This window comes from Aspergillus candidus (genome assembly GCF_002847045.1).
Source record: "Aspergillus candidus strain CBS 102.13 unplaced genomic scaffold BDW47scaffold_27, whole genome shotgun sequence".
NCBI classification, from domain to species: domain Eukaryota; kingdom Fungi; phylum Ascomycota; class Eurotiomycetes; order Eurotiales; family Aspergillaceae; genus Aspergillus; species Aspergillus candidus.
In genome coordinates this window covers 30,557-56,436 of record NW_020194032.1, presented here as the reverse complement: position 1 = coordinate 56,436, position 25,880 = coordinate 30,557, and the positions used below count along the sequence as shown (strand labels likewise).

At 53.7% G+C, this 25,880-nt stretch overlaps 11 protein-coding genes across 11 annotated transcripts; 8 read left to right on the top strand and 3 right to left on the bottom strand.

Moving 5' to 3' along the window:
* The first annotated feature begins 1,964 nt into the window (after positions 1-1,964).
* On the top strand, positions 1,965-4,964 carry BDW47DRAFT_106904 (MFS transporter). The gene is made up of 3 exons (XM_024812882.1): positions 1,965-2,808; positions 3,086-4,010; positions 4,087-4,964. Exons 1-3 carry the CDS (start codon positions 2,715-2,717, stop codon positions 4,868-4,870), a joined length of 1,803 nt encoding a protein of 600 aa, XP_024671385.1. The 5' UTR covers positions 1,965-2,714; the 3' UTR covers positions 4,871-4,964.
* Positions 4,944-5,603, top strand: BDW47DRAFT_106903 (uncharacterized protein). Its single transcript, XM_024812881.1, has one exon. The coding sequence runs from the start codon at positions 5,197-5,199 to the stop codon at positions 5,428-5,430; it is 234 nt and encodes a 77-aa protein (XP_024671384.1). The 5' UTR covers positions 4,944-5,196; the 3' UTR covers positions 5,431-5,603.
* Positions 5,604-6,043: 440 nt separating this feature from the next.
* On the bottom strand, positions 6,044-6,744 carry BDW47DRAFT_106902 (uncharacterized protein). Its single transcript, XM_024812880.1, has one exon. It carries the CDS (start codon positions 6,649-6,651, stop codon positions 6,151-6,153), a length of 501 nt encoding a protein of 166 aa, XP_024671383.1. The 5' UTR covers positions 6,652-6,744; the 3' UTR covers positions 6,044-6,150.
* Positions 6,044-10,080, top strand: BDW47DRAFT_132044 (Zn(II)2Cys6 transcription factor). Its single transcript, XM_024817465.1, has 2 exons — positions 6,044-8,966; positions 9,050-10,080. The coding sequence occupies exons 1-2, from the start codon at positions 6,681-6,683 to the stop codon at positions 9,989-9,991; spliced, it is 3,228 nt and encodes a 1,075-aa protein (XP_024671382.1). The 5' UTR covers positions 6,044-6,680; the 3' UTR covers positions 9,992-10,080.
* Positions 10,081-11,064: 984 nt separating this feature from the next.
* Positions 11,065-14,272, top strand: BDW47DRAFT_132040 (DnaJ domain protein). The gene is made up of 4 exons (XM_024817464.1): positions 11,065-11,409; positions 11,469-12,638; positions 12,695-12,776; positions 12,828-14,272. Exons 1-4 carry the CDS (start codon positions 11,313-11,315, stop codon positions 14,161-14,163), a joined length of 2,685 nt encoding a protein of 894 aa, XP_024671381.1. The 5' UTR covers positions 11,065-11,312; the 3' UTR covers positions 14,164-14,272.
* A 344-nt stretch (positions 14,273-14,616) lies between these two features.
* Positions 14,617-16,634, top strand: adB (adenylosuccinate synthase ADE12). The gene is made up of 4 exons (XM_024812879.1): positions 14,617-14,958; positions 15,035-15,103; positions 15,182-15,633; positions 15,699-16,634. Exons 1-4 carry the CDS (start codon positions 14,916-14,918, stop codon positions 16,410-16,412), a joined length of 1,278 nt encoding a protein of 425 aa, XP_024671380.1. The 5' UTR covers positions 14,617-14,915; the 3' UTR covers positions 16,413-16,634.
* Positions 16,635-17,497: 863 nt separating this feature from the next.
* Positions 17,498-18,683, top strand: BDW47DRAFT_106895 (MDR family NADP-dependent oxidoreductase). Its single transcript, XM_024812878.1, has one exon. The coding sequence runs from the start codon at positions 17,621-17,623 to the stop codon at positions 18,650-18,652; it is 1,032 nt and encodes a 343-aa protein (XP_024671379.1). The 5' UTR covers positions 17,498-17,620; the 3' UTR covers positions 18,653-18,683.
* A 209-nt stretch (positions 18,684-18,892) lies between these two features.
* BDW47DRAFT_106893 (CybS family protein) lies at positions 18,893-19,970 on the top strand. Its single transcript, XM_024812877.1, has 4 exons — positions 18,893-19,152; positions 19,219-19,236; positions 19,360-19,426; positions 19,499-19,970. The coding sequence occupies exons 1-4, from the start codon at positions 19,017-19,019 to the stop codon at positions 19,782-19,784; spliced, it is 507 nt and encodes a 168-aa protein (XP_024671378.1). The 5' UTR covers positions 18,893-19,016; the 3' UTR covers positions 19,785-19,970.
* A 74-nt stretch (positions 19,971-20,044) lies between these two features.
* Positions 20,045-20,887, bottom strand: BDW47DRAFT_126303 (nucleotide diphosphatase; the record flags this gene model as incomplete). The annotated part of the gene is made up of 1 exon (XM_024816536.1): positions 20,045-20,887. One exon carries the CDS (start codon positions 20,885-20,887, stop codon positions 20,045-20,047), a length of 843 nt encoding a protein of 280 aa, XP_024671377.1.
* Positions 20,888-21,232: 345 nt separating this feature from the next.
* Positions 21,233-22,750, top strand: BDW47DRAFT_106892 (uncharacterized protein). The gene has a single exon (XM_024812876.1). The coding sequence runs from the start codon at positions 21,584-21,586 to the stop codon at positions 22,028-22,030; it is 447 nt and encodes a 148-aa protein (XP_024671376.1). The 5' UTR covers positions 21,233-21,583; the 3' UTR covers positions 22,031-22,750.
* Positions 22,751-22,953: 203 nt separating this feature from the next.
* On the bottom strand, positions 22,954-24,632 carry BDW47DRAFT_126301 (flavin-containing monooxygenase; the record flags this gene model as incomplete). The annotated part of the gene is made up of 2 exons (XM_024816535.1): positions 22,954-23,082; positions 23,139-24,632. 2 exons carry the CDS (start codon positions 24,630-24,632, stop codon positions 22,954-22,956), a joined length of 1,623 nt encoding a protein of 540 aa, XP_024671375.1.
* Positions 24,633-25,880: the final 1,248 nt, after the last annotated feature.

Below are 25,880 nucleotides of genomic sequence, written 5' to 3'. Positions count from 1 at the left end.
CTTTCATTTCTTAGCTTGTTCCGTGGGACTATCCACAGGCGGGTGATGGATGTGGAAACCGGCTGGTTTTCCAGAATCCGAAGGTGTGGACCGGCGGAAAGGTACAGAACCCTTGAAAGAGAGATTCATCTTTCTCCTTTTTGATTAGATTATTCTATCCATTGCTATATATTATTTGTTTATTATCATTATTGTGATTAAGATTTTCTTTTAGATTTTGACAGTGTTATGATCTTTGGTCTACCTTGCAACATCGACTCGGGGCGAGACACCCAAGGAGACAGAGAGAGAAGTGGAGGGGTGCGAGGGGTGCGTTAGATCTATCATCTCACTAAGTCACACTAAACCAGACTTCTGGAAAGCCGATCATCCTTGCCTTATGGGCCGGATTTAGCGCGCTTCTACAGAGGAAGGAGATTGGCAACTTTTCCACGGTTCCCCGGAGCCAGGAATCAAGTCGATGGGTCGACTAAACTACCGGCTAATCTGTGGGCGGCTCTATTTCTTTATTTCTTTATTTTTTTTTTCTCTCTCTCTCTGTCTCTCTCCCTTCTTTGATTCTTTATGGTGATAAGATGGTGACGACGATGTTGATTGAATGGATTGTTATGTGCTATCTTCTTATTTTGTTGTTTGGGTAAACATGAGAAGAAATGATAAATAATAAAGTAGGTAGATGAATCGACTCAGCTGGGTCCGAAATCTGATCTCCCCATTTCTCCCATCAAGATATGATGTGATGGCCCATTAGCTTGGGGAAGAATCATCCTGATCATCGGAAGACAAGATGGGGATGCAAACGGAAAGATAATTAGGGCAGATTTTCCGGGTCAGCTGGCGCTTGATTGATTGATTATTGATTGTTCGAATGGCTTGAGGTTAGTACAGTACGTACGGTACTAGGGATTCCGATCTGTGTCGTACCTAACGAACTAAAGAGCGACCTGAAGATTTAGTTTTGAGTACCTAAAATGATGTATGGAGTGACCGGATTCTCTCTGTCTGCCGTTTGGCTCCACCCCCTTTCAGGTCCCTTTCTCTCTCTGTCTGGATTTATTAGTTTACGATTTATTGTTTTTTTCTCTTATGATCTCATCATTGTTACTTCTTATGATGACTGTTATTTTTCTTTCCTCTTTCTTACCCCCCTATTTTTTCTTGAGTTTCTTTTTCTTTTCTTTTCTTTTCATTCCCTCTATCTTTCTCCCCCTTCCATCTCCAATCTCGATTTTCGATTGACTGTTCATGATCGGTCTCTGATCCCCTTCTCTTTCAATCCCCCGACCCCTGCCGTCTGGGTATCCATGTCCAGGTATGTAGCACTAAGTGGTGGCCCAGTCGGATGGCGCAGACCCATCTCTCATCTTAGTGTCTTCCTGTATGTCTATCCGTCTGCTGGAAGCATCATACTGGCAGTTTAGCATGGAAATAATCAGAATAATAAAATATCCACCAACGCTAAATAATAAATAATCCTAAAACCATAAAATAAAAGAAATCATAAATTATAAAACCAGAAAAATAAAATAAACAAATAAATGAATAAAACAGAGATCGCAAGAGTGGGGCCTGTTATTCCTCGACTGTTTGCTGTTGACATTGCATCCCACCGTCTTCTCTGTCTCTCTCTCTGGGCCTCTCTGTCTCTCGTTCTGTCCAGCTGTAACCGAATTGGGTTCCATTGTGATGTTGAACCGTTTGACGTTTTAGTCTTTCGCCTGATCACATATCTAGTAGCTTATCCACTTGAAATACTTCATTTAATTCCCCTTCCCGGTCAAATCCTTCTCTATTTTATTATTTTTGATTTCTTGATTTTTTTATTTATCTCTTTTTCCCCTTCCCTTCTTTTTTTTTTATTTTTTATCTTTTGATTTTATTTTTATTTGCATTTGTTTTTTTATTTTTATTTTATTTCAAATACACTTAAGCTTCCTACTTATATTCCGGTCCATATCCTTCCTGTTGATTTAGTCTCTTCCTTTGAAGCTCCTCTATACATCCTACCTACCTCTCAACCTTACTTATCTTCTACCTCTTCCCGATCCCATACTTCTACCAACCCTTGACACTCCCTACCTGGCTCTCTTACACCTTCACCTTCCTTCCGACATCACATCACGGCGATACCTACCCAGTATACTTCTATCCCCATCTCTCTCGACTATCCAATCCCGTCCACCTGCAACTCAGATCGCGCCACCGCCCAATCGCAGTTCCATAGATCTACCTCCTGCGGGTATCTATCTCCAATTAAGATTTGCATGAAGTGATTCCCTTGCAGTCCTCACAGCGTCACCACCTTCCAAAGTTCAACATCCAAACCGGACAGGAAGCAAGAAAAAAAAAAAAAGTAAAAAAGGAAGGAATTACCCGAGATCAATCTTTCGACAGGGGGCAAGAAATGCCCAAACCCCTTTAACAAGAGGTGCTCCTTTCTTCAGTGCATGATATTATCATCATCATTGCATTCCCTCCCTTCTTGTTACAGCGGAGAATTTGGACCGAAAGACACATTCCTTGCGATTCCGTGAAACCGACCTGGTATCTTTTGAAAGATACTTGCTCTCATTTTTTTCTTTTTCTTTTTTTTTATATCTCGTTTTCGTTCCTTTTTGATATTCCCTATTGACGGGTCTCTATCTCGACGAGCTTGTCTGCTCGAACCTCAACAGAACTCCAACCCAATTCATTCACTCACAGACTCCGACAAGATGTTTAAGGGTCCGTCATGTTTACAAGGCCGCCGGCATAGTGATGGACGTGCTGATTGGCCCGCGTTCCCTCTACGCCAACTTTTCGTTCTCGGTACGTACAGTGTTTTACTACCTGCTTTTGCGCCTAGACCTTCAGCACTTGTGCATTGATTGGCATGGCAAATATGGATTTGTTTGCCATTTGTATTTGTTACTTTTTTCCCACAGAATCATCCCATCCCCTCTTTTTTCTGGTTATTTGCTTTGGCTTGGTTTATTTGGTCTTTCTTTTCTATCGTCTCCAACTTTGGACTATTGCCATGGAGAACTGGGGGGGGTTTCTTGAACGATGGATTGGAAAAAGAAAAACAAACTGACAACTGTATCAGCACTATGCCGAATCTGCGAGCCAATCGCATTCATGTCTATCTTCCCCTACGTTTATCACATGGTCGAATCCTTCCACGTGACGGACAATGACCGGAAGATTGCCCTCTACGCTGGAATGATCACCTCGTCCTTCACGTTTGCCGAGTTCTCTGCCAGCATGTTCTGGGGCCGGATGAGCGACAAGATTGGCAGGAAGCCTGTCCTGGTCATGGGGCTGATTGGAACCGCCATCAGCATGATTGTCTTTGGATTTGCTCCCAACCTGCCAGTCGCCATGATTGCCCGAGCCCTCGGAGGTCTCCTGAATGGGAACATTGGCGTCCTGCAGACTACGGTGGCGGAGATCGTGACCGTCAAGGAGCACCAACCCCGGGCCTATTCGATTATGCCATTTGTCTGGTGCTTGGGCTCTATCGTTGGTCCGGCGATGGGCGGTGCGTTGGCAAAACCCTGCGACAGCTATCCCTGGCTCTTCCAACGCGGCACTATCTTCGACAGCTTCCCCTTCCTGCTGCCCAACCTCGTCTGCGTTGTCGTCCTGGTACTAGGCATCGTTGTCGGTTTCCTCTTCCTGGAGGAAACCCATCCGGAGAAGAAACACCGCCGCGACCCTGGCTTGGAATTCGGCCATTGGCTGGTCGGAAAATTCAGCGCCTCTCGTGCGCAGGTGGCCGAGGTCACCGACGCCAAAGCCCCGCCAAACGCTGTCGCTTTCTACGAGGAACCCTACGACGCTGAGGAGGTTCCGCCCCCCGCATACAGGAGCACCGAGTCTTCCCCCCGCTTGGGCCCAACCAAGGAGGTGGACACTTTCTCCGGCGATGACGACATTGAAGGGCAGAAGAAAGACCAGCAGTGTGCGACGCCCAAGGCTTTTACGCGGCAGGTGATCTTCAACATCATCGCCTACGGAATTCTCGCATAGTAAGTGGGCGCTCTCTCCCGTCAGCGGGCTGACCGCTGTACATTTCCACGCCCCCGATACTAACATCATCCACAGCCACAGCGTCTCGTTCGATCAGTTGATGCCCGTCTTCCTGAGCACGCCCAAGCCGACTGAGGACACTGCTCTCCCCTTCCAGTTCACGGGCGGCCTCGGCCTTGCCACCAAAACCATCGGATTCATGCTCGCGGTACAAGGCGTCTACTCGATGATCGCGCAACTCTGGCTGTTCCCCTTCGTCGTGCGACACTTTGGCACTCTGCGCACCTTCCGCTTCGTTCTCATGGTCTGGCCGCCACTGTACCTGCTGGTCCCCTACCTGATTCTGCTGCCCGAAGTCCTGCAGCCCGCCGCGGTCTACGTCGCCCTGATCTCCAAGATCACCCTCCATGTCATCGCCTTCCCCGCCACGGCCATCCTTCTCGCCAACGCCGCCCCGTCGTCCAAAGTACTGGGTTCCATCAACGGCGCCGCCGCCTCGACGGCCAGCCTGAGCCGTGCCCTTGGTCCAACTGTCACCGGCCTTCTCCACTCCAAGGGTCTGGAGAGCGGGTATTCGGTGCTGGCCTGGTGGGCTTGCGGCCTGGTCTGCGTCGTCGGCGTGATCGAAAGCTTCTGGATGGAGGAGACGCAGCCCAAGGAAGACGCCGAGAAAAATCCCGAGGCCAGCGACTTGCACGTCAGCAAAGTCCCTCTGCGGGGTGCCTACACAGCCGGCAAAGAAGAGGCCACTCCCGAAGAGGTGCGGCGATTGCTCTCTTCCACGCGAACTAGCGTCGACGACTCGGAAATCCCCAATGTGTCTTTGACCACGGTCACCCCAAAGGTTGAAGATGTCTGATTTTCGAGGGTCTACTGTTTTTCTCACTTCCCCTCTTTGCCTTCTTCTTCTCATCTCCCCTCTCCGACTCATCTTTCTATTTTTTTTTTTTTTTCTCTGGTGTGGATTCTGTCTATCTTTCCCCTCGTACTTTTGTTTTCGATCGCATCCTCAATTCTTTGCATAGCCTTTTTCTGTCACGTCTTTCTCTTCACCCAGCCTACTCGCCTTCGTTTCCCTCGGCTGTTTTCTCCCCTTTTCCCACCCATCTTTTACCGTATTCTTTTTATTTCCCGGATTCCGTCGGTTTATGTCCCTTTCACTTTCCCCTTTTTCCCGTTTAGATCATGATTCAAGATTTGGTACCGGCGCAGTTTGATAGATTGGATGCATCCCCCAAAAAAACACAGCATGTCGGCAGGGTCATTTTTTTGTTGTTTCGTTCGTTTGTTCTGGGATTGCTCGGGGGTATCGTGGGTACGCATCACTTTATGCATCAGGGAGGCTTTTTGTCATTACCATTATATCCAACTCTTATGAGGGCACAATTCATTTGCGACGGGGCTCGGGGCTCACCCTAGTCCCTGTTATTATTGTGATTCACTGACATCATTCTCTTGTGCTCTATTTGCTTTGGATGCCCAATTGCATCAATGCCGTTGGTACGTAACAAATGATGTAGTCACAGAATCAAAGCCACCGTTGCTTGCCAGATGTCATGAGTGCCCCTCCGCCCCTCTTTGCGAGGACAGAGACAGGGATCATGGCTGGCTGGCTGCACTGCCCCTCATTCCACGAACAGTAGTTGTCGAGATGCAGGCTGGCTCGGAGAACGTCATCTAGCAGGTGGAATGGACAGGGACCAGTTGCCTTGGGTCGACACAATTGTAGTATAGATTTTATCTATTCCAGAAAACCAGAGATGTCGAACATGACACCATTCCAGGGTCTTCGACCCACAATACAGTATATCCCCATCTCACCCGGTCTGGCGAGCCTGAGGTGTACAGGAGCTAGCGGACTGGCCGAGGCTTAACATCCGCCAATCACGCGTATAGTCTCACGTGACCACATGCGTGCTGACCGGGTGACTAATGCTTGAGTAACGCATCCATCTCCAATTTTTCCAGTCGCGCTTCTCCACGGCGAGTATTTCCCCTCCTATGATGTCGATTCCATTGCGGGAGAGTAGTAGTTCGCATGCTCGCCTTGATAGCTCCTACTACTGGAGGGAGTATATCGATTCCGGCACGTTGGCGCCGTTGACTACTTACCCTAGGAAGTGGCACACTAGCACGACGCTAGCAGTGGCCTAGGCACCGCAATCTCCATCTCGTTCTGTTCGTTTTCACTGAACCCCCACCTTGGATTTTGATGGGTCTGTTGTTTTCCAGTGCAATTGGATTGCTTTGGGATTGTTTTGGAATACTGTTCGAGGTGATATCGCTTGAATTGGTTTCGCTGTGGAAGGAACAGGTTTGGTTTGCCTCTTCGTCATGGGCTGCCGTTGCGACTGTGTCTTGCCCATACCACGATAGACGAAGCCTTGACCTTTTTCCCGCGAGGGGACCGAATCGCCTCCGTTGCGGGATACAGACTGTTGAGTCTTCATTTTGCGCTGTCACACGACTTTTACGCGCGCGTTTATTGCGATATAAGCAGGAGGGATACAAACAGGAAGACAGAGAGAGAGACGAGTCATCGGCGCATGGCATAACATGAACGCTGATCCGTCTCGTCGCAGTCTGTTCTCCCCACCTCACTGCTTGACTTCTCACAGAATCAGACGCCCCACAAGACATGCTCACTCGTTTACGTTCCCGCTCCGATCATGCTGAATCCTGCTTCCCCGGTCTCCCCGACCTCCCTCGGGAGGAAGCGACCGCACCCCTCCGCTGATACCGAACCGTCCCCCCCGCCGCCGCCGCCACCGCTCCAGCAGCAGCGCGCGCCTCCGCGTCGCGACGGCCTCGCTGCTCTGCCCTCCCCCTCCGTCTCCGCGTCCTCCAATTCCTCCTCCTTCCGAAACGTCTCCGCATGCAATCGGTGCCGGCTGCGCAAAAATCGCTGCGATCAGCGGCTGCCGCGGTGCCAGTCTTGTGAGAAGGCGGGCGTCCGCTGCGTCGGTTATGATCCGATCACGAAGCGAGAGATCCCCCGCAGTTATGTCTACTTTCTTGAGGCCCGTGTGGCGTACCTTGAGAGTCTGTTGGTGGAGAACCATGTTACGTTTATGGAAGCGGCGCCGTTTGATGAGGACGGGGCTCTTAAGGCTGAGACGGGATATAACCCAGTCCAGCAGACGGATGCGTCCATTGTTACCGACTCCCCTGCGCCGGACGGGACTGAAGGGAAAGTGCCCCGCATTAAGAGGGAGACAGACGACCAGGCCGCCGCGAGGCCCGAAGGCGGGGTTGAGAATGTGGGGGATTTGGAGAGCAGCCGCAATCCCGACAAGGATGACTCCTGGCGCATCAACAACCTCGTGTCGAACATTGGGACGGTCTCGGTGCAGGGCACGTCGGATCCGCGGTATCTGGGCTCGACGTCGGGTATCTCTTTTGCACGTGTCGTCTTCGCCGCTGTCAAGAGCACCGTCTCCGGGAACCCTGCGGAACGCGGTCCCGCTCGTCCCAGCGAGCGTCTACCGCACAGCGCGACGGGCACGGGGGGCAGCACCACGCGGGACTCTTTCTTCGGCCTCCAGACGAGACCGATGATGAAGTGCGCCAGTTTCCCGGACCGCGAGCTGGCCGATAAGCTGTCGGGCCTGTATTTCGAACACGCGAATCCCCAGATGCCTATCCTCCACCGAAACGAATTCGTTGAGATGATGGATCGCACCTACGCGGCCGATGAGAAGAGCCGCTCTCCTCGCAGTCTTTATATTCTGAATATTGTCTTTGCCATCGGCGCGGGGATTATCTTCGATGACAAACCGCCCGGCGATGAGAAGGCTGCAGACCGTGACCAGTCGCCCTCGGCTTCTACGGCCAAGAAACCTCGATTCTCCAGCCATCAGTATCAACCGGAGGAATATCACGCGTCGGCTGTCATTCACCTCGAGTCCTTCCTGGGCGCGACCTCCCCCGGGGGCGACGGGTTCGGCGCGTTGGAGGAGCTGCAAGCGGTCCTCCTTCTCGCCAACTTCGCGCTCCTGCGGCCTGTTGCGCCGGGTCTGTGGTATATCGTTGGGGTGGCCACGCGTTTGGCCGTGGACCTTGGCCTGCACTACGAGGATGGCGCGGGTATCGACTCGCCCGGTGATGACAGCTTTGGTCGTGGACCCGGCAAGCCCGAAGACGAGGCTAAAGTTCGGATCGGCGAGCGCGAGCGCGGCCGGCGCGAATGGGTCCGCGACCTCCGGCGGCGACTGTGGTGGTGCGTCTATAGCTTCGACCGCCTCGTCAGCTGCTGCGTCGGTCGCCCGTTCGGCATCAGTGACCAGGCCATCAGTACGGAATTCCCCTCGTTGGTCGAGGACACATACATCACCAAGACCGGTATCACGGAGCCGCCCGAGGGCACCCCGAGCTACAAGTACGCCTCGTTCCACTACTTCAAGCTGCGGGTGCTGCAGTCGGAAATCCACGACGTGCTCCAGCATCAGCAGGCGCGTTTCGCGCGCCAGAGGGTGCCCTACGCTGCCCGGCGAGTCATGCGCTCCGATCTGACGTCGCCTTTCCTCCACGGGTTCGAGTCGTTCCGATCCTGGCGCAAGGATGTCCACCGACGACTGGCAGAGTGGAAGCAGTCTGCGCCGACGCGTCGCGATACGGGGGTGCAGTTCTCTGTGGAGTTCCTCGAGCTGAATTACTGGCAGGCGGTTATTATGCTGTATCAGCAGAGTTTGACGGCGCCGGCGGAGCTCGCTGATGAGGTGACTCCTGCTGAGGACGTCTCCAGCCCGTCATTCTCGAATGTCGATGAGGCTGATGATGAAGACGATATATACTATAAGGTTGCGGAGGCGGGTCAGAAGGTCATTCGTATATATCGCCAGATGCACCGGGTGCGTTTGGTGAACTACACTTATCTGGCTACGCATCATATTTTCATGGCTGGGATTTCTTTCCTGTATGCCCTGTGGCACTCGCCATTGGTTCGGAGTCGCTTGGTAGGTTTTTGCCCGTTTTTCTTCCTTTCATTTCTCGACTCAATTCTGTCGGAATGTCTGGGGATTTGACTAACGAGTAGAAGACCCTCGACGAAGTCGACTTCACAGTCCTCGCCGCTACATCCGTCCTCGGCGACCTAATGCACAAGTGCCCACCAGCCGAAGCATGCCGAGACGCTTTCGAGCGAATGAGCAAAGCGACCGTCCAAATGTGCCTCTCGACAACCGGGTTCGGCTCCCAAGTCGACCTAACCCAATTCCAAGCCGCCGCGATAGCACCCCAAAACCCAGCTCCGCTGTACGCCGGTCGCCCCCGCCAGTATCGCCAGCGACCATGGCCTGGTCAAAACCGCCGGCAAACCCAGATGCGCCAGGCTCGCCCGATGCCGCGGTTCGATATGAATCTCGGCGATCTGTTCGGCGATAATAACGGGGCTGTTCCCGACCAGTCGGATAGGCGGAAGCCCGTGCAAGTACAGCCTTATAATGAATCTTCCCCGCCTTTTTCTTCCGACCAACAGGGACAATCTCACCCTGCGTCTACGTCTCCGGTGGAGTTTTATGGCTCGTATGAGGATCCTACTTCTCCGCAAACCTTGCAGCAACAGCAGCGTCAACAACAACCACAACAGCAGCAACAGCAATACTACTACAGCGGCTCCCCCCAAAGCGTCTCCCCAAACAGCATCAACACTACCACCACCACTACCACCCCCCACAACGCCCCCTTCCCTCCACCCACCGACCAAGGAAACGCATCCGGAATCGGCCTCGACTTCTTAGACTTTGACCCCACCGCAGCCTCAGGCCAAGTACCATTTGGACCCGACGAGCAGGCCGAGGGCAGTAACATGCAAGGGATCATCCCGTCCCTGGGCCATGGTGCGGGCCACAGCGTGGGCATCGATCTGGGGTTCGGAATGGCGGTCGATTTCCAGCATGATTGGAGCGAGAATGCTAATTATGATATCTTTGATGGGTATTTCTTTGGGGGGTCGGGGCCGGGGCCGGGTGGAGAGGAGTAGCCTTTCTTCTTTGCTTCCCTCGGTGGTCTAATTCATTGGTTTGTTTGATGTGTTGTCTGTTTTTGGGGGGAGGGCCTAATATACCCAAGGATTGACTGGACTCTATGACTTATGAGCTTTTTGTTTTTGTTTTTGTTTTTTTTTTTTTTTTTTTTTATTACTTTCCCCCAAACATTTACCTATATCTATTTGTTTCTCTTGGAATTGGCTTTTTAAATCTTAGATAATTTTTAATCCACTGTCGATACCACATACTGTACCTGATATATATCTATCCCCTCCATATACTGCTGGGATAGTAGACTTTATCCTTTGAATAGAACCATTCTTATTCAATTGATATTTGATTATCATTATTACTCTCATTCTACACATCAATTATTTAAATTTTGGGACAAAATGAGGCTACACCAGCTAAAAACCAGGAATTGGGCACAAATCAGGGCGGAGAGTTGGGACTGAGGCAGAAACGTTGGTTCCCAAGGAGACAAAGACCGGCAAAACAATCAAACAATCCAACGAACCATCGTCTTTCTTCTTCTTCTCTGGCGCTAGCCAGCGCATTTCTTCTTGCGTCGACGACAGACAGACAGTTAGAGAGGAAGTGTGTGTTTCACTCTCTATCGCTGCAATCATCTGGGTTTAAACATAAGAGGGACGGTAGAAGAAACGGGTTTCAGTTCTTTGAGGAAAAGAGAGATCTGAGGATCTTCTTTGTCGAACCGCGCTTGGACCAACTGGCCCTTTATTTTTATTTTTATTTTCTTCCTTCTTTGGGGACCCATGAACGCCCCTCGGCTTGGATGCTGGCACTAACTAGGTAACTAATTTCGGCTTCTTTATTCTTGAATCCGTTTCGAGTCGCTGTCACGGTCGATCCTATTTTCGCAGTCTTTCTTCAAACACTTCGGTCGTGGGCTGCATTTCCAGCTCCATTCCCTTCCCCGCCATCCCTCCCCTCCAGCTCTCTACCTTCGAACCGAACCCTTGCTTGGATCTTCCTTATCATGCTCAGTTGGGTGCTGTCTGGTGAGAAGATCGTTCAATCCGCTTTTTGACAGTGTGGGGTTGGGTTATAATTCGAAGGCGAGCTGTACTTTATCGAGTGTCGTGTCGTCGCTCCATCGCCTTCACCCCTGGACGGTTGAAACCTTCGCTGTCAATTCGATCGCTCGACGTCGCTTTCTTCTTTCCTTTTCCTCGATTCATTATATCTGCGATTTGATTCATCGGCGACAAGGTCATGAGCAGCTTGACCCCGACTTGGTGCGGATTTAGCAGGACACATTCTTTTCGCAAACTATAAGATTGGCCGTTCACAATGGTCAAGACAGATGTACGGAGGGATTATTACGCAGACTTGGGTCTCACCCCCAGCGCGGAGTCGGAGGATATCAAGAGGCAGTTCAGAAAGCTAGGTAGGGTGTCCCGTGGGTTGGATCGGGGGAAAACCAGGATCATGTGGCTGACAAGGCAGCCCTCAAATACCACCCCGATAGAAACCCCGGCAAAGAGGTGGATTTCATCTCCAAGTTCCAGTCCATCCAAGCCGCCAACGAGATCCTCAGTGACCCCCAGCAACGGCTCCGATACGATACCGACCGATTACGCGCCGGCTACGGGAAATTCTACGGTCCGCCCAAAACGAAACCCCCTCCGCGACGAACCCCCACCGCTGCTCCCACCGCGAAATCAACACCGCCCAAACCGAACTTCGCCTCGCGCCCGCAGAGCTTCCAGGGCGGCCCGTCCACCGGTGCGCAGCGCTATGCGAGCTACGCGCGAGCGGCCCCCAAGCAGCCGTGGGAGCGGCGGCACGATGACCAACAGACGCGCGCCGATGCATACCGCGGGTTCCAGGACATGAAGGGCAGTGGAATGCCCGGCTGGACGCAGTTTGATCCGCACACGGGCCGCTCCGGCCAACATCCCGGCGGCGTGCCACGACCCAGCGCCAACTCCAGCCAGTCGGCGCGCCCCAAATCCGCCTACGAGTACTTCAAGACGTCGCCCAAGCCAGCCAGCACGGAATCCCCACGGGCCTCGGCGTCGTTCGCCAAGAAGAAGTCCGGATTCGCCCCGCGGGCAGCCACCGGCGGAGACGAGCCCATGGCCTCCAACACCTCTGCCTACTCCAACGTCCCGCGCGCGGAGCGCGCCCAAGCCTCCAAACCGTTCTTCGCGCCCGCTGCGTCGTCCCCGACCGCGAGAAAAGCAGCCGCCGCCGCCGGGTTCCAGGCCCGGACGGAGCAATCGCGGACGCCCGACATCGAGCGCACCGGCAGCAAGTACGCTGGCACCGGAGGGGAGCGTGCGTTCTTTTCCAGCGCGGGGATGGGACGCTCTTCCAGCGTGCGGAATTCGCCTGAGAGCGCCAAACCCCAGCCGCGCACTACCCCGCCGAGTCCGGTGCCCCCGCGCTCGGGACGACATCGTAGTGCGAGTCCGGATTTCAATGCGGAGCGGAGTCGCAATTACTCGTCGACGAGTTCGAGTGGTTTGGATGATGATGATGATGAGGACGATCTTGAGGATGATCTTGATGAGATGCTGGGGCGGAAGCCGAAGGCTGTGCCGAGGAGTCGGATGCGGCCGAATCAGAAGTTTGGGAATTTCCATGTGCCGAATCAGTGGAGTTACAGAGGAGGTAAATTCCATCCTGTGGTGTCCGTGAGTGCCGTAAGGATGCTAATCTTTGTCCAGGCCACGATTCCGACAGTGCTGCTTCCCCCAGTCACAGGTTCGCGTCTACCTCTTTTCCCAAGGCGGGCAATCTCTTTGACCCGTATGTGACTACCTCCCATTGGATGCGGAAGGTTCTTACTGACTGCTGCAGGACACACGCCTTCACGAACAATTCGCACCACGGGACATTCAAAAGCACCAGCCATGACGATCTCCGCAGGCCATTCTCGGCTGCACACTGGGGCGGGACTTCTTTCTTCACAGGAACATCATCGGAGAATGGTGAGACCCCGTCCCACAACCGTGGGCGTCCTGCGAGCAGACGGGGAGGCTATTCCAGCAGCGCTTCCAACAACAACTCGCCGCGTCCTGAGACAGCCTCCCAACAGCCACCGACTTCATTCCCCTCTGGGCAATTCTTCACGGAAGACTGGGTCGAGAAACTCAAGAACATGTCTTGGGATGTGCCGGAGAGCAGCAGCTCTCAGCAACCGCCCGCAGCCAGCCAGCGCCAACGCAGCCCCCGCAAACACACGCGCCCCCCCGTTAAGGCACGGCCTGTGCCCCAGCAAGCCAGCGTGGCGACAGAGGCCGAGGAGGCCCAGGCGACCGTCAACGGAGACCAGCCGCCGGAACCAGCACCAGCACCAGCACCCACGGCGAACGGCGACGCCGAGGCCATGGACGTTGACGACGAACTCCCAGCTCGAAGCACCAAGCCCACTACCCCGGAGCCCGCAAGTGCCCCGAAGGGCCCACCTAAGGAGGCCCCAGTACCGAAAACCCCACCCACCGCCAACAAGGGCACCAACAGCACTAACCGCGCGCAACCCAACCACCTCTTCAACCTGACCAACCTCAGCAACACAGTTCCCTTCACCAACACAACCGGCAGCGGCATTGACGACCTACAAGACATCTTCGCCACGCTCCCCTTCGAGTCCCGCGCCAAGGTCCCCAAGACGACAGCACGCGACGTGCGCCCGCGGAACCTCATCTGTCCGAACCCGCCGAAACGGCCACAGCCGCCGGCCAAGGTACCCCTCGGACTGGACCCGCAGCAGCAGGGCTTGCCGCGGGCCGCGTGGGACCGCTACGTGGCGGAGATGCACGCTTACATGCGCGACTGGAACCGGTTCCAGCGGCGGATTCTGGGCCACTTCAATGCCCGCCAGGAGGCTATTGAGACGGGCATGAGCCCGAACTGGGTCAGCGCTGTGGGGGACTCGACTCGTCTTGGGGTCACCGGTGCGGATGGCGATGAGGAGGCCGGCCCCGATGGTGATGACGATGGGGCGGAGGATGATACTGCGGATGAGATGATTGCTGGTGCCGGTAAAGGAGGGTTCAGCGCCTACCTCCGGGCGATCGAGGAGGACGCCAAGGTGCAGAAGCATTGGGAGGTAGCGCGGGAGATGCACAGGGATTGTATCCTCCAGCTAGGAGAGATGCGAGAATGGATCCGGAATGGGGGGAAGCTTGTGTGATTGCACAGATCGATGGACCGATGGATCGATGAAATGCATGGATGGCGTTGGGGGATCTTTTTATCTGATTTCTTGTAATATACTAAGATATCCTACCAATCGATATGAGTATTTAATCTTCACATAGAACGACCAGGAATGATGATGATAATAGTACCTAGTACATGAAGGTGACGCCCCCGGCCCTAACCCTGAGCCCCAAGCCCTCAAAGCCCGAGGCCGAGACAACCCCGCCTGAGGCCGCCACCTGCCCGATGTGGCGATTCAGAACCATCTCATGTGACGGTAATTTACAGCCGTCACCGCCTTGGCACGTACACTCAATTCGGGATCGAAGGGAGGAAAAATACGGGCAATACCGGCCGATCGGTTTGAGTCACGGAATGAAAGGAACCCTTGGCAGAGAAAACTGAGTATATAATCTCTCGGCCAGATTCCCCCCCTCTTCCCCTCCTTCGTTCCTGTTTTCGGCTTTTGGATCTTTGACGGTCGCGAATTGTTCGCTTCTGCTCCGTACATTTATTCTTCTTGACATTATTATTATTACTGTATCTTACATAGAATCGGTCTGGCCTTTTCTATCTTATTTTCTCTTTCTCCATTCCGTTCGATCGGTTGTTTGGCTATCTAGCTTTCCGACGCATCCCCGCCATCCGATTCCGCTCCGACCATTGCGAAACCGAATTTGACCGGATTTGATATTCGAGTGTTGGATTGATTTTTGCTACTGTTGTTGCTTCTATTTGATCATCATGGGTATCACAATTGTTCTGGGTAGCCAGTGGGGTGATGAAGGTAGGTTTGGGATGGATTGATATATTGATCCCCGCGGTGCTCGTGACATGATACTGACATTGGTCGTGAACGATAGGAAAGGGCAAGATCACCGATATGCTGTCGCAGGAGGCGACGCTGTGTGCTCGTGCTGCTGGCGGTCACAGTATGTTTCTCTCTTATTCACCTACCCGTTGCCATCTCGCACGCCGTGTCTGCGATGAGTCACCCTGACCATGTATAGATGCCGGCCATACCATCGTCCACGGCAACAAAACCTACGACTTTCACATCCTTCCCTCCGGCCTCGTCTCCCCGAATTGCGTGAACCTCATCGGCGCCGGCACCGTCGTCCACGTCCCCAGCTTCTTCAAGGAGCTGGCTTCCTTGGAGGACAAGGGCCTCGAGGGCGCCGCTAAGCGCGTCTTCATCTCCGATCGCGCCCACGTCTGCCTCAACCTGCACTCTGTGGTCGATGGCCTCGAGGAGGCCCGTCTGGGTGGCCGTAAGGTTGGCACCACGGGTAAGGGTATCGGTCCCTGCTACAGTGATAAGGCTGCCCGTCGCGGTATTCGCGTCGGTGAGATTCTGGATGAGGCTGTCTTTGAGCGCAAGCTGCGCAATCTGGATGCTGGGTACCGGGCGCGCTTTGGCGATCTGGAGTACAATGTGGAGGATGAGCTTGCGATGTTCAAGGTGTGTGTGTTTTTTTTTTCCGTTTCTTTATTCTGGTTATGGATTGAGAGTTAATGCTTTTTTAGGATTTCCGTGCCCGTCTGACCCCCCACATCGTCGACCAACTCGCCTTCCTCCAGGAGTACAAAGACTCCCCCAACACCCTGGTCGAAGGCGCCAACGCGCTCATGCTCGACCTGGACCACGGCACCTACCCCTTCGTGACGTCGTCGTCGACCGGCCTGGGCGGCGCCGTGCAGGCGCTGTCTCTGAACCCCACCAGCATCTCGTCCATCATCGGCGTGGTCAAGGCGTACACGACACGTGTCGGATCCGGCCCCTTCCCCAGCGAACAGCTCAACGCCGACGGCGAGAAGCTGCAGTCCGTGGGTCGCGAATTCGGCGTGACGACGGGCCGCAAGCGCCGCTGCGGCTGGTTCGACCTGGTCCTGTGCCGCTACTCGCAGGCCATCAACCACTACACCGCGCTGAACCTGACCAAGCTCGACGTGCTGGACGACTTCGACGAGATCAAGGTCGGCGTCGCTTACATCCTGCCCGACGGCACCCGCACGACCAACACCATTCCCGCGGACGCGGACGTCCTCGACAAGGTCGAGGTCGAGTACGTCACTCTGCCTGGGTGGAAGTGCAACACTATGGGCGTGAAGCGCTACGAGGAGCTGCCTGAGAAGGCCCGCGAGTACATTGCTTTCATCGAGAAGGGTCTGGGTGGTGTTCCCGTGAAGTGGATCGGTACTGGGCCTGCCCGGGACGATATGATTGCTCGGTCAACATAATTTTTATCATTTTTTTCTTTCTCTCTTCATATTTCACTTTTCATCTTTTCATTTTTTTCAAATTCTTTTTTTTTTTTGTTTTTCTTTTGCTTCTGGCTTGGGTTGTCTAGATATGGGCCCGGGTTTATAGAGTTAAGAGGTAGATCTGGGTTTGTTCCAAGCATGTTTGGCTTCTGTTTTTATATCCTGATGTAGCATTGAATGGATTGCTTCATGATACAATTAGCATATTACCATAGGACTATATAAATCATACGAAACCTATCAATATAAATATAGAGTGTATGAAGACGAATCAACAAGGCTATCGAATATGACCGCTAAAAATAACCGTAATGCAAGCCACACGGATCATTAACCTAATCAATCCGGTTCCGACCCCAGATTATCAATCGCTGTCAATGACACCATACATTTATGAGCAGATTTTTTTATTAAATAACTAGCCAAGGTAGTCTAACCTTCGTACAGAAAACAAGTTTTGAGCCCGCGCTTCGCTCGGCGGTCTGATCACTTGGTTAGAGATACTTATAGACTATTTCATAAAGTACTAGGAGATGATTGTTACTACTTCATATCCCTCCCTATCAAGCATCCGTGTGGATGCCCCTAAAAGGCCCCATCTAGAGCCTCTGAAAGCTGGATCCCCAAAAGTCCCTGTGTATAGCCCTGGAAAGCAACCATGTAGGACCCCTCAAAGCCTCCGCGGGGGACTCCCAAAAGCCTCCGCGTGGGACCCTTGAAAAACCTCCGCATAGAGACCCTGAAAGTCTCCGCGTAGATCCCCAAAAGCCTCCGTGTAGAATTCCCAAAACTTCTTCCATGTTTCCGTATAGTTTAGCATAACCTGTACAACTCATTCCCAACAGATCGCTTAGCTTGATTGTTAAGATTAAAAATCCCTCCGGTGCCCCTCTTCCTCGGCACGGTCTTCTTGCCTAGAAAGTGCATCGGTCCCGTTCGTGACGGATGGCGAGGGACTCTTTTGGGCAAGAGTCTCCACTTCTGTTGTTGGGACGGTGGTTTGCATTGCACCGTGCTTGGTAATCTGCTGTGGTTATCTTAGTTCACTCGATGTCGCCCCGCTTGCATCATCTCCTCTCCACTGGGCCTACATAAATACTACTATTTCCCTCCACCATCATCCCTACCTAACCATTCAACCATTCTTCTGATATAGAAACGAAGGGAAAAAAATAAAGAACAAAATGTCCAACCAAGCCCTCGTCTTCAAGAAAATCCCCGAGGCCTACCCCATCCCCGGGGAGCACCTCGTCCTCGAGCCCGTCAGCTATGACGCCAACACCCCAGCTCCCGCCAACGGCGTCGTGCTGCAATCCCTCTACACAAGCTTCGACCCCTACATGCGCGGCCGCATGCGCCCCGCCAACATCAAGTCCTACGCGCCGGCGTTCACCCTCGACGCCCCCATCGAGAGCTCCTCCGTGCTCAAAGTCCTCCGCAGCGCCAACCCCTCCTACAAAGAAGGCGACCTGGTGCTCGGCTTCGTCCCCGTCCAGCAATACGTCGCGCTGTCCGGCGAGGAGATCGCGCGCATCCGCCCCCTCGACAACCCGCTCGGCATCGAAGACGTCCGCGTCTTCCTCGGCGCCCTCGGCATGCCCGGCCTGACGGCCTACTCCTCGCTGTACGAGATCGGCAAGCCCAAGAAGGGCGAGACGCTCTTCGTCTCCGCCGCCAGCGGCGCCGTCGGCCAGCTCGTCGGCCAGCTCGCCAAGCACGAGGGCCTGACCGTCATCGGCAGCGTCGGCTCCGACGAGAAGCTCGACTACATCACGAAGGAGCTGGGCTTCGACGGCGGGTTCAACTACAAGAAGGAGAAGCCCGCCGATGCGCTGGCCCGTCTGGCGCCTGAGGGCATCGACATCTACTATGAGAATGTCGGCGGCGAGCACATGGCCGCTGCGCTGGATGCGCTGCACGATTTTGGCCGCGTGGTGCTTTGCGGTCTGATCTCGCAGTATAATGCGGCGCCTTATCCGATTACGAACATCGCGAACGTGCTCACGAAGAGGCTGACGATGCGCGGCTTCATTGTTAGCGATGAGGGTATGGGGCCTAAGTATGCGGTGGATCATCAGAAGAATGTGCAGAAGTGGATTAAGGATGGCTCGTTCAAGACTCTTATCCATGAGACGGAGGGCATTGACAATGCTGCTGAGGGTTTGGTGGGCATTTTCCACGGAAAGAACTTGGGTAAGGCTGTGCTCAAGTTTTAATTGTTAATTAGTTCTCTTTGCTGGGGTAATATGAGTCGATATGAATAAATCAAGAATTATATGACACAATCAGTTTAGTAGATATGTAGATATGAAGATGCAGTGGATGACAGAATAAGGTGGATAAATTCAGGATAAAAAGCTGACTCATCTCGGCCATTTTCGGCTGCCTCAGCCCCTCTCCACCAATCAGCGGCACGAGAAAGCGCTGACTCCCGAGTCGGACTCCCGAGGTTCCATCTCGACTTCACTTCTCTCCATCTTGGATCGTAACCTGTGCGAGTCTAGGACCACTGCGGAGTCACCCTTCTCCTCTCTTTCTTTTTGAGATATACTTTCCTTTATATCAATCGAGATATTGAAAATGGCCTCCCTCGCCCGCCAGTCCCCCCTGCTGCGGCTGTCCGCTGCCCGCCCGCTGGCGATCCGGCCGGCCGGTGCGTCGCAGATGGTTGGATTCCATGCTTCTGCGAAGAAGCAGATTCTGCCTCCTTTGCCTCGTGAGTACTTACAAGGGGATAGTGTTGATTGAGGTTGAAGTGAGAGTGTGTGCTAATTGCGAGTAGAAACCATGGATGGAACTGGTATGTAAACAACCGTCATATTCCGAGACTGAAGCATGCGAAGAAGGAGGAGGAAGAGGAGGAAAGAGAGGGATAGAGAGAGATTGTCTCGATCAATCGAAGAGCAGAACTAACCAGTCCCAGTGAACGACCCTGCTCCCATCCCCGAGCCTCACCCCTCCGAAGGCAGCTACCACTGGACCTTTGAGCGGTACGTTAACGTCAACCCCTGTCGCGTCCTAAAACGAAGCAAAGAAAGTGAGAAATACTGACTACAATATAGTCTGGTCGCCCTCGGCCTCGTCCCCCTGTGCGTCGCCCCCTTCGCAGCCGGCTCCCTCAACCCCGTCATGGACGCCGTCCTCTGCTCCGGTCTGATCCTGCACTCGCACATCGGCTTCCAGGCCTCCATCATCGACTACTTCCCCACCCGTCGCGTGCCCAAGACGCACGCCGCCTGCAACTGGCTGCTGCGCGCCTTCACCCTCGGCACCGCCGTTGGGCTGTATGAGTTTGAGACGAACGATGTGGGCTTGACGGAGGCTATCCGGAGAGTGTGGACGGCGTAAAAATTACCCTTTTTTTGATTTGACTGTTTGGTGTTGTTTTTTTTTCATTCTCTCATTGAGATTTCTTCTGTCTATGTGTATATGTTTTAGGTCAGTTGAGAACTGTTCTTATCTCTTATATGTGCCTGTCTGTATGTATGTGTATGTAAGGTATGCATACATGCATGCATAATACGTAGGTATAGATGTCTATACTGCTCCATATGATAGACATGTCTATCCTATTTTGTGATATCCAAAACTAAAAAAAAAAAAGAAAGTTACTCATCCTCATCCTCCTCCTCACTATCCCCCACCAATCCCTCCTGCTCCAACCGATCATCATCATCCGCCCTAACCAACACCTTCTCCATCAACTTAACAGCAGCCCGCAGCGGCAACCCCACAACATTATCCCAACTCCCCTCTATCCTATCCACAAGCACACTCCCCAACCCCTGCAACCCATACCCCCCCGCCTTATCCGCGCCCTCCCTCGTCCTCACATAAGCCAAAATCATCTCATCCGACACCTCCGGATCGAACCGCACCCTCGTCTCCTCCATAGCAGTCTCAAGCACATACCCAGGCTGCCGCGCACTCGCCAACGGCGCCATAGCCGCCATCCCCGTATACACCCGGTGATAGTCCCCCGCGTCGCGCAGCGCCTTCAACATCGCGATATGCTCCGCCTCGCTGCGCGGCTTCTCCAGGATCGTCGCCGTCGACGCGTCTACCACGACAGTGTCGGCGGCGAGGATGAGCGCCGGCTCGTCGGCTTCTGTGTTGGCGCGTTGGATTTCCTGCTCGTAGACTGCTTGCGCCTTTTTGGTGGCTGTTTCGAGAACGTACTCGTAGGGCTCGAGCGTTTTGGGCAGGTCTTCGGCGGCTTGGGATGGGATGATTTCGAGGTTGGGCAGGCCCAGGAGGGAGAGGATTTGGCGGCGCCGGGGGGATTGCGAGGCGAGGATGGTGCGCTTTTCGCGCAGCGTGGTGAGGAAGGGGAGGGAGAAGGGTGGGGGGCGTGGGAGGGGGGTGCGCTGTTGTTGTTGTTGTTGTTGTTGGGGGGTTTCGTCCTCGGGGGAAGAGTCTGGGGAGAGGAGGTGGGTTTTGGAGTCGGTCATTTTGTTCTTTCTCGGTTCTTTCTGGTTTCGTCTTTCTCCCTTTCTGGGTTGTGATTGTTGTAGTGATGGGTGGATTGAGGTGGAGTTGGAGATATCGAGTGAAAGCGGTCAGTGGGGGCAGTTTGATAAGCGTTTATCTTGATCTTGACTCTTGCGTACTATGTTCAGATCTTAAGAATAGAATGATCTGGATGGTCTGTATTCAGTTGAATTCGAATCGATCCCATAGTTCGGCTGACCAGGTAAGAGTATACAGTATGGCCTGTGAGGAAGTGGATAGACCAGTTGGCGGTCCAATATGGCTGGTTCTCCGCACGCCAATCAGTAATCAGTAATTCCATCACTGCCGATTGTTGCTTCTCCCTCTCCTTCTCTTCGATCTACTTGCAAAGCTGGCTCTTCTTCTCTTCTCACCTCTCCTTGACATTCAACTGCATTTTGAGTTTTCACTCTTTCCATTCCTTTCGTACGATTGTCCCCGCAACTCTGACACTACTCTCCATCTGACGGACTCCTATACAAAGTCCCCCTCCGTCACATGAAAATCGCTCCCCGCCGCATCTCGTGCAATCCCTCGATTACCACGCATTCCTCGACACGCCCCTTTGCTCAAAAGCCGTCGTTTCCCTCCTCCGACAAGCCTCTATCGGACACTCAACCGACAGATCTATCCATCCCATCATCAGAGAATCCACCATGCCATCCGCCCAACCCCCCTCCATCGCCTCCCTCGCCTCCAGCTCCTCCGACCCCTCCGACTCCCCCTTCCCCGGAAGCGCTCGCTCTCCCTCCTCCTCCACAACCCCTACAGCCTCCTCCGCCAGACAGGGCGCCTCGTCCTCCGCTGCGGCCGCAGCCGCCGCCGCCGCCGCCCAGCAGGAGAAAGACAAACCGCGACTGACGGAGCAAGAGAAGAAGAACAACCACATCGCATCGGAGCAGAAGCGCCGCGCCGCCATCCGCGAGGGCTTCGACCGTCTGACGGAGCTGGTGCCGGGCCTTGAAGGCCAGGGACGCAGTGAGAGCATTGTGCTCAAGAAGACGGTCGATTTCATGCAGATGCAGATGCAGGAGCGGCAGGACTTGATTGCGGAGATTGAGGGCCGTGGGGGGAGAGTTGAGGATGGGTTTCGCTTGCCGTGATTTATCCCTCCCTCTCTGTCTTTCTGACTTTTTTTTTCGCAAGAGGGTGTCTACTTGTGAGTGGAGTGAAATTACTTGAGGGCTTCTTTCTACTTCTACTTCTACTACGATGATTGACGATGTGATGGGTTATGTATGGTATATATCTACCTAGGGGACGTTGTTGTATTGTGCGCTTCACCCCGTGGCGTCGGTTCATGGAGACGGAGAAGGATATGGAGAAAGATGGAGATGGGCCCACCGCGGCATTTGCGCATTCTGCCCCAACCAACCGAGGTCCGATCCTTCTTCTTCGGACGACCTCAGTATTCGTCCTCTTCTTTTTCGTCCTAGTCTTGTCTCATCTTGTGCTTATTATCTCTTTTGCGGAGTTTGAACTGGATGTGCTGGGATGGGATTGGATCGGTTTATTTTTATCACATGGGGGGGGGGATGATTTCGTCCGGGATACTCCAAAAGGGAGGAGAACGCGCCAAGCCCGCTCCAGCTTACTCCATCATGGTTCAAGATGGATGGAATTCACTGAGCTGGACACGTGGGTCTCTGTCTGTTTGACGGTCAATTTGCTCTCCTTACCCTGGTGTTTTGGGATCACTGGCGTTGGGCGCATTGGTGTGCTTGTCTGTACCAACTACTACTATACCTACTACCTATCGACCTCCTACCTAGTACTGAATATCACTATCAATGTCGATCGATGTTGTCTATTCAGTACTATCTCCATTACATGCGCAGAGCATTGTGGCCACTGGCTAGTATGATATGAACTTCTTCAAAAGTCATCATTATGGTCATAATGCATTCGTTAATATTCATTGACTCCATAATGGGGTACGCAACAAAAGCAATCGATGATAGCCAAGTGATTGTCATACTAGGTTCGTAACAGTCCAACCATGAGCAGGAAGTAGGAAAAAACGAAATCAGGATATCGCAAACCCAGAATACCCCTGCTCAGCACACTCCTTCAACGAGTTATAATAGTTCGGCACGCCCCCCAGGTAGATGAGTGGCTCGCGCGGTTTCCCTGGGATATTGTCTCCCATGTACCACTGGGGTAGTTAGCATTACTCGAATACTTGATCCAAGAGTAAGAGGGGAAACTAACCGACTTCGTCCCCGGCAACAAAGACGAATACGCAAACTTCCTCACATCATCCCCCCACTTAGCCTCGCCCTCCTCCCCAGCCTCAATCCGCCCCCGCCCCTCCCTTGCCAAATGATTCATCATGCTAACAAGGAACTCACCCTGCGACTCCGCGCACGTCGGCCCGTTGCACAGCGCCGTCGGCGCCTGGGGCCCATACGTGAAGAACATATTGGGGAACCCAGAGACCGACATACCGAGGTAGGTCTTGGTGCCAGCCTTCCACTTGCCAGCGAGGGTGTGGCCGGCGCCGCCGGCGCCCTCGATATCGATCTGCTTCAGCCCGCCCGTGAAGGAGTCGTAACCCGTCGCGCACACGATGAAGTCGAATTCCCACTCTCTCTCGGTGGTCTGGATGCCGCGCGGGGTGAGCTGCTCGATGGGGGTGGCGTTGACGTCGACGAGGGATACGTTGGGCTGGTTGAACATCTCGAAGTAGTTGATTTCGAGCGGGATGCGCTTGCAGCCGAAGTGGTAGAGCTTCTTCTGGGGGGCGAGGAGTTCCTTGAGGGCTGGGTCGTCGATGCGTGCGCGCGCCTTGTCGCGCCAGAAGGCGTACGCTTCTTCGTTGGCTTCGGCGGAGAACATTAGGTCTTGGTAGTTGCCGAGGTGGAAGTGGAAGTCGCCGTGTTGCCAGAGGGTCTCGTAGACCTGCTGCCGCTGCTCCGGGGTGTCTGAGAATGTGTTCCGGGGGAGGAAGTTGAAGTCGAAGCCGCCGAAGCTGGTCGTGCGCCCGGCGTAGAGGGCCGGGTAGGCTTCTTTGGGGACCCGCTCGTGCTCGTTGTCTTTATAGTTGATTTGCTTCTGGGGAAGCGCTGTGTTCGGCGTCCGCTGGAAGAGCACGAATTCCCCGGCCACCTGGCTGAGTTCTTGCGCGATCTGCACGCCTGTGGAGCCGTTACCGATGACGGCGACTTTCTTGCCGCGGAGGTCGGGCTCTTCCTTGGGCCAGTAGGAGGGGTGGATGAAGGTGCCTTGGAACGAGTCGATACCTTTCCAGTCCGGGATGTGTCGTTTGGCCGCGAAGCCCGTGTTCAGGAAGAAGAGCCGGGAGCGGTACTCCTTGCCACAGCTGCTCTTGATGACCCAGGTGAGGCTCGGCTCGTGCCATTTGGCACTGGCGATGTGTGTGCTGAACTCGGTGTCTCGCCTTAGGTCCCACTTCTGCGCGACAAATGCGAAGTATTCGCGTATCTCGGCGCTCCCGGGGAAGCGCTGCGACCACGTCCACTCTTTCCACAGTGCAGGGTCGGAGAACTCGTAGTGCGGGACGGTGCTGTCGACCCCGGCCCCGGGGTATCGGTTCCAGTACCATACGCCGCCGTAGTCCGAGGCGCTATCTACAAGCTTCGCTTTGTAGCCCTCTTCGCGCAGGCGCTTGAGTTGGTAGACGCCTGCGAAGCCGGCGCCCACGATGAGCGCGTCCAGGACATCTTCGGTGGGGAGAGAGCCCATAATGTGAGGGACACGAAAGAAGTGGCAAAGGGTTTAGTTAAGTTAGGTGTGTGTGTGTGTGTGTGTGTGTATGTGGACGGACAATGCCCATGCGGTTCATGCTAACATGGCCAGCGGCTCCGAGGGGTCGGCCCAATATAAGTTGCACGAGAAACAAGGCCATGATCACGCACACTTTACTACCAAGAAACGCCCAGTGTAAGAACTCAAGCCATGTCCCAAAGTAGCAACATAACATCCGTTGCAGAAAGTACCAACTTAGTGGGCTATCAGACCTAGAGAGGACTAGTTTCCAAGTTTTGTCTTGACAGTTGCCTGTGCTCAGTGGATGGTAGATGGCGCCGATGCAAAGTGTCAACACTAGTTCAAACGGTTCATTGTTGATCCTTCATGAGTTTAGCCTATAGATGGTCACTTCAGTCACTATAAGCAGTACGTTGACAGCCTTAATCACTGCCAAGATCCCCCTGCATGGTTTTCTGCATAGTCGTGTCGCATCTGCGTGACCACTACGCAGCCTTGTCCAGAAAGAGTAGTGGAGTGTCGTTTTCTCGTTCAATCCATTCCCCCTCCTTTTTAAGGAGCCAAACCCACGGCGTTCACTCAGATTGGATTCCCCGTTAGTGCGAAGCGGGCAGGTAGATAGCGAGACCGGAAAATTCCATGTTCTTCCCGCATGACAATCAGCATGATCGTGTCCCACTTGCGCGACTATCAGGTATACTAATCGTCAATGAGACCGGATTATTTAATGGGTCTTTCAGCGGGGTACGGCCCACTTGACACTCGTTCAGCCTCATCTTGCTGCATCGAGCAAAGATAAACTGTTCGAGCCTCAACGGCGCGATTCGGAGCAGGAAATTCCACGATATTCGCGCACCCACGGGCTGTGCGTTGGCCCGTTCAGTAAACTAAATTGGAGACTCTCCGTCGAAATTGCGGCTGAGGATCTCCCTAAACCCAGCTAACTGAGAGGACCTAGAGCGGGGTCGACATCTGATGTCCAACTGGTGTTAAGGACTGGAAGTACCACGGTTTATTGGAGATGGGATAGCCCATTGCAAGGCCACTTTGACTTTCTGCGCCAGAGCCTCAGTAGTCGGGGCGAAATCTGAGAAACCCCCATAGAACTGAGCGAGACAATGGTGATGATGCTTGCTGATGTGGTCCCATACGTCGGAGAGAAGGTCTATTATCTTCTGGTGATCTTCGTTCAGCGTGGCGCTCGCAGTGTTCTTGGATCATCTG

Coding starts and splice junctions, on each gene's coding strand:
- BDW47DRAFT_106904 (XM_024812882.1), top strand. CDS start 2,715: ATGTTTAAGGGTCCGTCATGTTTACAAGGCCGCCGGCATAGTGATGGA. Junction 2,809..3,085: donor ACGCCAACTTTTCGTTCTCG/GTACGTACAGTG, acceptor CAACTGTATCAG/CACTATGCCGAATCTGCGAG. Junction 4,011..4,086: donor GCCTACGGAATTCTCGCATA/GTAAGTGGGCGC, acceptor CATCATCCACAG/CCACAGCGTCTCGTTCGATC.
- BDW47DRAFT_106895 (XM_024812878.1), top strand. CDS start 17,621: ATGTCCAACCAAGCCCTCGTCTTCAAGAAAATCCCCGAGGCCTACCCC.
- BDW47DRAFT_106902 (XM_024812880.1), bottom strand. CDS start 6,651: ATGTCTTGTGGGGCGTCTGATTCTGTGAGAAGTCAAGCAGTGAGGTGG.
- BDW47DRAFT_106892 (XM_024812876.1), top strand. CDS start 21,584: ATGCCATCCGCCCAACCCCCCTCCATCGCCTCCCTCGCCTCCAGCTCC.
- BDW47DRAFT_106893 (XM_024812877.1), top strand. CDS start 19,017: ATGGCCTCCCTCGCCCGCCAGTCCCCCCTGCTGCGGCTGTCCGCTGCC. Junction 19,427..19,498: donor TACCACTGGACCTTTGAGCG/GTACGTTAACGT, acceptor ACTACAATATAG/TCTGGTCGCCCTCGGCCTCG.
- BDW47DRAFT_132044 (XM_024817465.1), top strand. CDS start 6,681: ATGCTGAATCCTGCTTCCCCGGTCTCCCCGACCTCCCTCGGGAGGAAG. Junction 8,967..9,049: donor CATTGGTTCGGAGTCGCTTG/GTAGGTTTTTGC, acceptor AACGAGTAGAAG/ACCCTCGACGAAGTCGACTT.
- BDW47DRAFT_106903 (XM_024812881.1), top strand. CDS start 5,197: ATGATTCAAGATTTGGTACCGGCGCAGTTTGATAGATTGGATGCATCC.
- adB (XM_024812879.1), top strand. CDS start 14,916: ATGGGTATCACAATTGTTCTGGGTAGCCAGTGGGGTGATGAAG. Junction 15,104..15,181: donor TCGTGCTGCTGGCGGTCACA/GTATGTTTCTCT, acceptor GACCATGTATAG/ATGCCGGCCATACCATCGTC. Junction 15,634..15,698: donor ATGAGCTTGCGATGTTCAAG/GTGTGTGTGTTT, acceptor ATGCTTTTTTAG/GATTTCCGTGCCCGTCTGAC.
- BDW47DRAFT_132040 (XM_024817464.1), top strand. CDS start 11,313: ATGGTCAAGACAGATGTACGGAGGGATTATTACGCAGACTTGGGTCTC. Junction 12,639..12,694: donor TCAGTGGAGTTACAGAGGAG/GTAAATTCCATC, acceptor ATCTTTGTCCAG/GCCACGATTCCGACAGTGCT. Junction 12,777..12,827: donor GCGGGCAATCTCTTTGACCC/GTATGTGACTAC, acceptor TGACTGCTGCAG/GACACACGCCTTCACGAACA.